Genomic DNA, 11,944 nt, shown 5'->3' with positions numbered 1-11,944 from the left:
AACGAAATTAAAAAAAAAAAAAAAATTGTCATATACCTAGAATCTAAGAATGACGAACACTGAATTTTACGACTCATGTGTGTATGGGTGTATTTAATTATGGCAAGGCACACTATGGCTATCTGCCTAAGGGGAGATGCCTTCGTCGAGGACTTTCTACGGGAAACTGGCTCGTATACACGTTACACTTGGGGAAAACCACGAAAACACCCATGTAGCCGGACCGTTCGCGGGATTCGAACCTCGGACCGACCTACCCGTGTTCAGCGACTTTACCGCTCGGCCGCTGGTAGGCCGTTTTACGACTCATATAATAATAAATGCATATTCATATTGTAACAGAAATTTTGTTAGAAGTCTAGCATATGTATAGTTATTTGTGATCTTTTAAAACTGTCGTAACATGATGCATATTTATCATTATCGTGAACCAAAACAGTATGCTTTACATCCTTACAAATATACGTGATAGATTTTAATATTTATTTCTGCATATACTTACGGTTCCCAAAGACACGAAAGCAAGTCAAGCAGATTTTTGTTGTATTAAGCAGACTTAAGTTCTCTGTTAGCTAGTGTAACATAATTTCCGATGTTAGTGTAACATAATTTCGGATTCTATGAGCCTTCCAGAATTATTAGCAAAATAGTGGAAACGTTATTACAAAGTGTTTTTATAAGCAAACAGCAGATGTACACTGAGCAGTGATCAACTGATATATTTCTTAAATGATTTGGTTTAGTTGATTATGACAAAACACACTGGGACTATGTGCCTAAAAGGAAAAATGCGTTCGTAGAGCACTTTCTTAGGAAAGCTGGCTCGTATGGTACGTGGTAGCTGGTAAGCTGGTAAGGGAAAAAAAACCACGAAACGCTTATGAAGCCAACCCGTTTGCCTGAGATCGAACTCAGGTCGAAACTACCAGTGTTCAGCGATTTTACCGCTCGACCGCTGGTGGGCCATTTTTTAAATGAATAAAGGTATACTCATAGCATTATGAAACAACACTGATTGAAATATTTAGTGCTTCACTATTATCTCTAATAAAGTAACATAAAACTTTCCTTACCTTTTATAGATTTCTAAATTTCTTTTAAGTTCTTTCTTAATTCGTACTTAACCTGTACATGTGCGAATGTTTTTAACGATCATATTTTTAAGTGTAAAAAGCAAGTTGACATTTATAATATAGCATTCCTTGTCTCAACAAATAACAGTCTCAACAAGGAGTTTTTGGAGAGGGGATGAATCGGGGAAATTTCACCTTTTCGGTCATTAGCGGTTCTGATGAAGGGAATGGGGGAAGCAGCAAACGAAATAACGAAAGCTAATCTTAAATGCGGTCTCCCAGTTTCTGTATTTGTATTTGGGAAAGTTTTATGGTCATTATGAAAAAGTGAAAATTTGATATGGATTCCGCATGACTTCCTTCTACGACTATTTAAATTATGCTTATTTTTTCTGCACTTCATTTAAACTTATTTCCTCGAATTATTCTAACTCAATTAAGCGATACCCAAAGGCAAGTTACAAATGGCATCAAACATTGCAAATTTTGAAACTAAATTTCCTGGTCAATCTTTGTCCTACGGGACTCTTGTATTTTTATTTTTTCATAACGAGTATAAAACTTTGCCAAATATAAATATAGAAACCAGAAGACGACATTAAAAGTTAGATTTCATAATTTGTCCAAAATTAATTCTTTTTTAAATTTGACATTGACAAAGTATGAATATTTTCGTCATTTAAAATACTTCTGTATTTTTGTTGCACCGTATTTAAACTTGCATCCTCGAGTTATTGACATTAAATTACATTAATTCCATTATCTATCGGAAAATAATTATAGCAAATCATCTATTTACGACATCTCTAAGAGGTCATCTTTTAAGAGATCTCTATTTTTGTGAACTTAAACAAAACATTGGTAGTAAACATCATCTTTTTAAGACCACCACATGTAAAATCCTCTAAAAGCATGAATGGTTGCATTTAATGAGGACCCATTACTTTTAATAAGGAATGTAACATTAATCTTAATTATACATATTTTTGATGTGTGTGCCAAAATAGTGATAACGTACTTCTGTTGCTTTAGAAATGTGTGAAATTAAAAAAATGAATACTATACAACAAAAATGTTATTATATTCAGATACACACCTTTTGAACACGTCTGAAATTCATTATTCTGCTCAACATAATTTGTCTGCATAAAATATTAAATAATATTAAAAATTCAAAAGCTAAGTCGAAGTAGAAACAGTCATCTCTTCTAAACAATTCTAATTGAAGTAAACAGACGTTCGCCTATCGTAAAGTAAACACCTATTTTTCAAACAGCGGATGAAACGGGAAAGAGGGAATTGGTGGGGGAAGGCAGCGAACGAAATAACACTTTTTCGAGCTGGGGATGAAATGAGAAAGGACGAAACGATGCTAAGCCAATAAGACAAGATCTAGTATTTTACTTTATTATTTAATTAGTCATCATAAATTTAAAAATTATTTTAATTTTTATTTGTTTTTACATTTTTATTATATAAGTATTTTATATTTCGGTTGCTAATTATTATGTTACTTTAATTATTCATTATTTTAATCACTATTTTTTATTATTTTAATTATTAAGTTTTTTAATAAGTAATTTTTTGTTATTTTAATTACTAATTAAGGTTATTATTGTAATATTTATTTCCTTTCTTTCTTTCTTTTTTATTTTATTTTTTCCTGTTTTCCTGACGGCCTTCCGTAGGCCCTTCTGACTTTAGAAACTAAGCCCTGACAGCAATAGAAAATTTAATAATGAATCATATCTAGTGCACCAAAAAATAATAGCCAAAATAAAGTGAATTATTTCTACCCAAAAATGCGACGCAAAACTCCCTATCGCAGCACTACCCTATTCCCGCGGGGTAGAATAGCTCAAGTGATTCAATGCAATGCGACGTTTCTAGGCCCTTTTTAGGGCCGTAGACCGATAAAATAGGCTCAGGATACGGATACCGATCGATTTTACCGAAAGTAACGAGTAACGATACGATAGTAACGAGTACTGGTTCACCGAGTAACGAATACATACGGGTACACAATTTCTCGTTACTTCTACAGCACTAGTAGGGGTACTCTTTCTACTCGATTCGCAATTCCACAAGCGTCTAGCCAAAGAATTTGTGTCCCTTACAAATTCTTTGGTCTAGCCCCTCAGATGCTAGTTTCTTCCTGATTCCTCGCTGATCATTTGCGCAGATTCATGCGCAGCGTGTTTATGTCAGGGAGCTCGGCATGCAGAAAAGAATCATCTGGCACCGACGCCATGCCGTTAAGTTACGAAAGTGCTGCACATTACTCAGTGCAAATTAATTTCTTTTATTAGTTTTCTACACTGTTTTTCTTTTTAAGTCGGATACATATTTACATGTTTGATATTGATTTTTGGTTGTTTCCCATTTTCTATGAAATAATATATTATTTTGATTTGTGTTTTTCCTTTTGCACCGTTTTGTTTAGTTGTTTAATTATAAATCTATATATAAACGAATTCCTAATATTTATTCATTCATTCATTCATCTATACATCATCGCCCAAAGCTATTACAGATGCAAATATCAAAAGCTAGGAGCTCATTTCTTGTCTACTGAAGGCGTCATTTAAGAAGAGATTTTTGAAAATTCGGCACCCAAGGGGGGGAGGGCAAAACATGTTTTTACGTTTTCTCATATAAGGGAGAAACAGATGTACACAAGAGTCTTGCTTTAAAATGTATGGAACATGAATAGTTAAAAACCAGTTTCAGCAGTTCGACCCCCCCAAGGACCCCTACCCTTGAGAATTCGGCCCCAAGGGGATAGGGGGCTGTGGTAATACAATTTTTATTAAGGTAGTACAATAATTGAGACATATCCTTAATAATCATAACAATAGAATAGAATAAATATTATTTTGTGTTTCATTGTTATGGGTTACCAGACTGGCAGCGTTGTAATAGGCAAGTCGCCACAGGGCAAAACATGTTTTTCACATATTTCTTCACACTTTAGATATTCGTAAGATTCAGTGGTGGATAAGGCTGGTGGGTTGGTGCGGTTACGGGCTGATCAAGAAATTTGAAAAATCGAATTGACACAGATGACTCGGCGAGACAACCCTGCGAGGGAGGGTATGTGTGTAGAATTAATACTTACTTTGAAAAGTATATCTTCCAATGGATGCACAGATACGACAAATGGCAAAATCTATTCTGGATAAAATATCAACTTTTAGAATAATTTTGTCTGCTCATGTATATTTGAAAATATTTCAATATACTGAGCCAGTATGAAGTATTTGCAGACTAAAGGATTAGATTACATCCTAGCATATAATATAGTTAGGGAGGCTGCAAGCTCTTTAAAAGCCAATTCTAGAAACTTCAATTTAACATTTAAGGCATCAAAATTGTTTGCAACGGATTACAATAATAAACTAGAAAGGCTGGGTTGTGATATAATTATAAAAGAAGAGCTGCTGTTAGAAGATACAAAAAGTGAAACAAATAGACGATCAAGAATCGGCCGACTATAATTTAAATTGCTCCATCAAACAAGTTATTGTCTTTAATTTTATATTGGATAATGCCATTTAATCGATGAATAGTAGGTTTAAAGGGCATAGGAAATTATATGAAGACATATCACTTCTCGATCCCCAAAACGTTTTGAAGCCATTGTCGCCGAACGCTTTCTACTATTTTTCTATATTATTAGGACATTATGCAGGTGTAACAGCTGGTTAAAATTCTTAAGGACGAATATCAGGACCTAGTAATTAAATGTGAAATAATAAAAAATTCAATTGAAAATCATTATTCTGAATCTAATATTGAGTCAGAAAGAGAAAGAGCTCTATCTATTCATGAGCATTCATCCAAAGCTAAATGCAATTTCTTGTGTGCGTATAAATTACTCTTGAAATATAATTTATGTAGTATTGTTTATGCCAATGTCTTTTTTGCTTATACGTTTGTACTCGCCCTATCTATAACGATGAATACGAAAGAACGTTTTCAAAATAAAAAATTGTAAAAAGTAGATTAAGGAGTGCAATGAAGCAAGCTAATTTGAAGTCATTACCATTGATGAACATAGAAAAGCAAAAATTAAAGATATTGTGGAGGAAATATTTGCCCAGGCATATGGAATTAAAAAATCTTTAAATGGCTAATTATGAATCAGCGGCTGTTTTGTTTATATATTATTTAGTCACTGTTATTTATTGTTTGTAGTTTATTTGAATATATATATATCTGAATAAAGTGTTACTTTAAAATAAAAGAATAAAGGTAACACTTCATTCAGATATTCCGTCAAAACCGCTGCTGTGCGTTGAGTCGGATGTGGACGAGCATTGTCATGCAGGAGCACAAAACCTGCAGTAAGCATCCCACGCCTCTTGTTTCAAATGGCTCGTCACAATTTACACAGTGTTTCACAGTAACGGTCAGCGTTTACTGTTTCACCACGTGGAAGGAACTCAATGAGCAGAATGCCCTTCCTGTCCCAGAACACTGTGCACATCACTTTGCGTACCGATAGCGTCTGTTTGAACTTCATCCCGACTGGAGACCCACTATGCTGTCAATGCATTGACTGCTGCTTGGTTTCCGCGGCCAAGTGCAGAATCCAAGTCTGATTGCCTGTGACGATCCCATCGAGGAACTAGTCGCCGTCATCGGGATACCGTTACAGAAATGTCAGTGCTGCTCCTAAGCGTTCAATTTTGTGTTCAGATGTCGGGTTTTCCGACACCCACCTGGCACACAATTTTTTGAACAGCAGGTGCTTAGTGACAATCTCTTGCAACAAGGATTGTGATATCTGCAGAAAATGGCTGCTCAGCTTCGTAATCGTGAAGAGACGGTTCTCCATCACAAGATCATCATTGATGAGGGACTGTTTGCCACTGCATTCTTCATTTGAGCACTTTGACGACCTTCTGAAAACTGCCTACACCAACGATGCATCATCTGCTTTACTCATGATGTTTGTCTCATAGACCTGAAAATAAATTTCAATTGGCGCAATACTTGCATTCAAGAACTTTATCACCGACACAACCTCGCAGGCGGCAGGAGAAGGAATAAGAGCTTCCATTTCGGACCACTGCAACCATGCTACTGGCGCGAGGCAGAACCTGTCTGGCTGGCATATGATTGATATGTCATAAATCTGTTACGCATGTGCAATTGACACGGCTAATTACGTTTACTTTAACCCTCCAAGTGGCCGAGCCGTATATATACGTTCAACCAAAATCTTGCTCTAAGCGGCCAGCAAGCATATATACGCTCGCGTTAGGATTTCCCCCGGTAATTTCGACGGGAGTGATTGCACTAATATTCTCCCTGCTGGGAAGGGTTTCGCTTTTCTGAAATTTAGCTTGTTATTTTGGGGTTGCTGCATATAACTTTTGAGTCTCCAAAAATCTATGTTTTGTTCGAATTTTTAATACTGCTATCGAATTAGCCAAGACAGCAGAAATACTTTCAACACGTACTGAAATGGAATTTATTTCTTTATCTAATATCTAAAATGGAGAATAAAAATAATTGAATTATAACCGCTCTTCAACTAAAATCTGGTTTGACAGTTTGAAGCTAATATATAAATCCAGAGTACTTATTCAAAGTTCCTATTTTTTAATCAGAATCGACTATCCGCAACACAATATGTTGAACAGAATCATTAAAATAAATTTCAAAATGTTAATGATTTAACGTACCTTAACATTTAATGAAGATTTGTTTTAATAGAAGCATATCGGTATTGTATTGAAAATTTATATATGCAAGAGACGTTTTAATGACAGACGTTTGACAGTAGATAGAAAATGCGGGTTCTGCTGCACGCGGTGTGGGGTGTGGGCGTGGCCAATGACGTCACACAGAGGGTGGGACCAAAGGCAACGTCATCACACTAGGAGACGTGGTCACGAGGGGAGTTGAGGTGTTGGTAGATTGCTGATTGAGTTGTAGACCTCCTTTTCATTTAAAGTTAGTTTTTTTTAATTGGCAACGGGGTCATGGCGTCCTCTAGGGACGAAAAAAGAAAATTATTTATTTAGAAGTTTCTTTTATTAAAAAAATATTCTATGATTCAAAATATAGAATTGAACTCTCAAACAAAATATCTCACCAGCTCAGTAGTTTGAAGATTTTAACCACTAAGCTGACGGGATACATTCAGATTCAGGTAAAAAAGCCTATATAAAAGAAAATGGAATTTGAATCAGCTCATCAATTACAATTATGCCTGCCCCAGGAGAAGCCACCGTTGCGGTGTGTTTATACACTGTTTTATGTGTTATTTTATCATCCATCTATATTTTTACAGAATTTCATAAAATTCCTATTGATTTTACGCTACGTCTTAACGACAGTGGGAATTTATCATTATCCATATGAAGAATAATTCAATAGGTTATGAATATGAATTTATCGTATCAGGATCCGGCTCATGTTGCAAGTTTTGGTGGTGTTGAAGCTTTACATCGTGCTGCAGGAGGTAAAGTTTCCAGGAAAGAGATTCAAACATGGTTAGAGGGAGTAGATGCGTACACGCTTCACAAGCCGATTCGCCGAAAATTTCCAACGAATAGAGTAATCGTGTATTCTATAGATCAACAATGGCAAGCTGATTTAGTGGATGTTTCACATTTACGTGATCATAATGATGGTTATCGATATATATTAACCTGTATTGACATATTATCCAAATATGCATGGGCTATTCCTCTGAAACGAAAGAGAGGAGAAGATATTGTGAAAGCGTTTCAAAAAATAATGAGCCAACGTAAACCAAAATTACTTCAAACGGATCAGGGCACCGAATTTAAAAATAAAGTGTTTATAAAATTTTTAAAAAGAAATCAAGTTAAACTTTTCAATACATTCAATACTACTAAAGCATCCGTGGTGGAAAGGTTTAATTGCACTTTGAAAACAAAAATGTGGAAATACTTTACGACTCGAAATACATATAAATATGTAGAAGTCTTGGACAAATTAATAGAAAGTTATAATGCTACTTTTCATTCAAGTATAAAGCGAGCTCCCATAGAAGTCAATTCAGAAAATGAGAGTGATGTATGGTTTACCTTGTATGAAGATCATCCTTCTAACGTTTCTAAATGTATATTCGCTGTAGGAGATGTGATACGTGTTTCCAAACTAAAGCTTACTTTCGAAAAAGGTTATGAAACCAATTGGACGGAAGAACTATTTGTGGTGACAGAGTGTGTTAAAAGACATCCAGCCGTGTATAGAATTAAGGATTTACTTGGAGACTCAGTAAAAGGAACGTTTTATGCACAAGAGTTGTAGAAAGTGAGACTGAAAGAGGAATATCGCATTGAAAAAATTTTAAAGAAACGTATGCGTAAGAAACAGACAGAATACTTTGTAAAATATCGCGGTTATCCCGACAAATTCAATCAATGGATTCCAGCTTCTAATTTACTCTCGATATAAAGTGTGAGAAAATATTATATCCGAATCATTTGTGAAAATGAGTTTCTACGTAACACTTCCGAGCGATAGCTCTATGAATTATTTCCCCGAAAATAAAATTTCACATTTTATAACACGTTTACCTGTTCCCATTGAATTAAAAGGTATGTGGGAAGTTGGTTTGATTGAATTGCTATATCCGCACACATGGCACAATGTGAATGCAGACAATAACTTAATTGGATTTGTTTTAGAGAAAGATGGTGAAATGTTAGGTCGTAGATTACCTCCAGGATGTTATGAAACAGTACCTGATATTTTAAAAGCTATTTATATTAAAGAACATCAAAACAAAATAATTTTTAATTATAACCCAGTAACAAAGCGAGTGAAAATCAAAGTGAAAAATAACGCTAAAGTGATTTTACATGATGGGTTAACACAAATGTTAGGTTTTGAACCTATGGAAATTACATCTACAGATGATAGTTCCGAAACTGTTGTAGAAAGTCCTTTTGCAGCCGACCCCTGTGCACATTATCGTGTATTAATGATATATACGGATATTGTAGAACCTCAAATCGTAGGAGATGTTTTAGCTCCTCTACTTCGAATTGTAAGAGTAACTGGTAGCGATGGAGAAGTGGTGAGTGCACTATTTGATAGACCTCATTATTTACCTGTGAATCGGAAAATGATAGACACTTTGGAAATCGATATAAGAACGCATATGGGAGCATTTACGCCATTTGAACGAGGAAGGTCATATGTGAAACTTCATTTCCGTCAAAAATACTTGTCATAATGTATGTACCTTATCAGTGTTGTCAAAAATCTTTTGAAGATTATTATGTACAACAAACAGGACATGGATTGAATTATTATCAAGGTAATCTTTATCAGAGAGGATACGGATTAGGGGGTCTATTCAGATCCTTCTTTCGCGCTGCCGTACCTCTTATTAAATCAGGAGCCAAAGCAATTGGAAAACAAGTATGGCATAGTGGACTGAATTTGTTAAATGATGTATCACAAGGACAAGATGTAAAAGAGGCTGCTAAGCGTCGACTGAAAGAAGCCGGAAATATATTAACGGATAAAGCTGCTACTAAAGTGAAGAACATGATTGGTTCTGGACGAGTCAATAAAAAGCAGAAACGTAGGAAAAAGCGTACCATTTCTCACCGATCAAAGAAGGTGAAAGCACAGGATATTTTCTCTTAAAAAAAAAGTATGACTTCGTATATACATCGAGACTCTCCCGTTTGCGTCAAATCTGAATTAGATTTATTTACCATTACTCCTACGCAAACAGCTATAGAAAAAGGACAGTTTGTGGAATATCACCCTCTCGCAAATATACGAGATGGAGGACCTATCGAATTTAATATTTCTGGCAGTGGTGAAGACTATATTGATCTAGCTGCTTCTTATATACACGTGAAAGTTAAAGTAGTTAAGGCAGACGGATCCAATCTAACAGGCAAAGAACCGGTTGCCCCTGTAAATTTATTTTTACATTCTCTCTTTCCGCAAGTAGATGTAAGTTTAAATGAAAGAAACATTTCATCTGCGACAAATACCTGTCCCTATAGAGCCTTCATCGAAACATTATTGAATTATGGGGAAGATGCAAAGAAAAGTTTACTCACCTGCGAAGGATTTTTCCAAGACACTTCACCTAATAAAATAGATGTCTTAGCTCAAGATGCGGATGCTGGACTAAAAGCTCGCGGTGAACTTATAAAAAACAGTCAAAGTGTGGATTTGATAGGACAATTACATTGTGACATTTTTCAACAAAATCGACTCATGTTAAATTTAGTTGATGTGAAAATTAAAATGGTGCGTAGTAAATCTGCTTTCTGTCTAGTTTCTACTGAGAAAGATGCCGATTATAAAGTGATCTTGGATCATGCTTCTTTGTTTATCAGAAAAGTAAAAGTAAACCCTGGAGTCTCTCTCGGACATATAAAAGCGTTGGAAAAAAGTTCTGCTAAATACCCTATAGATCGAGTATTATGCAAAACATATTCAGTATCTAAGGGAAGTTGGTCTTTTATGCAAGATAATGTATTTTTAGGATTGATGCCCAAGCGAGTCATTATTACTTGTGTAGAAAATGCTGCAATGAATGGACAATATTCGATGAATCCCTTTCTGTTTGCCCATCATCATGTCAACTTTATATCGATTTATGTAGATGGACAACCCGTTCCATGTAAACCAATGGACCTTGATTTCGAATCTAATCATTATGTGCGTGCTTACCACAGTTTATTTTCTGGATTTAATCGCGACAAAGGCATCTATTTATCTCGAGAAGAATTTGTGAAAGGACATGTGTTATATGCTTTCGATTTAACTCCAGATATGTGTGATGGATCTCATTTTAACTTACAGCATCAAGGTAATCTGCGAGTAGAAATTAAATTTGCTAAAGCTCTCTCTGTGACTCTCTCGGTGCTAGTCTATGCAGAATTTCAAAACGTGATTGAAATAACAAAATCTCGTCATGTACTATGCGATTTTGCTAATTAAGCAATGGACAGCCTTGAAATAAATAGAGCACTCTCTCAGAATGCAAAGACACGAAAAGTATTTCTGGGAGTTTTTGCAAGTGATCGACTCCCTATCGAGATCAAGAAATATCCAAGTTGCTTTACAGCTAATGTAGATCGTGCATCTGAATCCGGTAGTCACTGGTTAGCCTTTTACATTTCATCCCCACAGCATTTAGAATTTTTCGATTCCTATGGACATGACCCATCCTATTTTCCTGGACTGATAGCCAAGTATGCAGAACGATTTCCACAGATGGACTTTAATTCGATGACTCTCCAAACTAATGTAACGGCAGTATGTGGTCAATATTGCATATACTATTTTCATTGTAAATGTCGTGGACAATCTCTCAATGATATATTGTTATCTTTCATACCTCAACATATATCTAATGATATTAAAGTATATAATTTTGTAATCAAGAAATTTCATGTAAGATCTTTCTATCAATAAATACATTTAAACTTTATACATTATATGTCTTGTCTCATTTAATATGGAATTTCCAAAGCTACAACATCCTTTCACAATGGTGATTTCGGGACCCACTGGATGTGGGAAAACCTATTTTGTACGAGAACTGTTAAAGTATAAAGAGGAAATGTTTTCAACGATTCCCGATAAAGTAGTATGGTGTTATGGAATTTTCCAACCTCTGTATAATGATATACCGAATGTTACTTTTGTCGAAGGTTTACCAATTAAATATCAAGAATATTTAGGTTCCAACACATTATTCATCATAGACGATTTGATGAGCGAGTGTGGGAATGATAAACGTCTGACTAACTTATTTACAAAAGGAAGTCATCATTTAAATTTAAGCGTTATTTTTATCACACAAAACTTTTTTCACAAGGGAAAAGAAATGCGCGAAGTGACTTTAA

General features: G+C 35.2%; 1 protein-coding gene across 1 annotated transcript; it reads left to right on the top strand.

Moving 5' to 3' along the window:
* The first annotated feature begins 9,725 nt into the window (after positions 1 to 9,725).
* LOC146993873 (uncharacterized protein F54H12.2-like) lies at positions 9,726 to 11,033 on the top strand. The gene is made up of 2 exons (XM_085826263.1): positions 9,726 to 10,278; positions 10,366 to 11,033. The coding sequence occupies exons 1-2, from the start codon at positions 9,726 to 9,728 to the stop codon at positions 11,031 to 11,033; spliced, it is 1,221 nt and encodes a 406-aa protein (XP_085682389.1).
* Positions 11,034 to 11,944: the final 911 nt, after the last annotated feature.

The sequence above is a fragment of the Stegodyphus dumicola genome, chromosome 11, assembly GCF_044657685.1.
Source record: "Stegodyphus dumicola isolate Sdum_Otavi_A_Nest chromosome 11, ASM4465768v1".
In the NCBI taxonomy this organism is placed as follows: Eukaryota; Metazoa; Arthropoda; class Arachnida; order Araneae; family Eresidae; genus Stegodyphus; species Stegodyphus dumicola.
The sequence above is the reverse complement of the archived record's forward strand: the minus strand, read 5'-3'. Positions and strand labels throughout refer to the sequence as shown.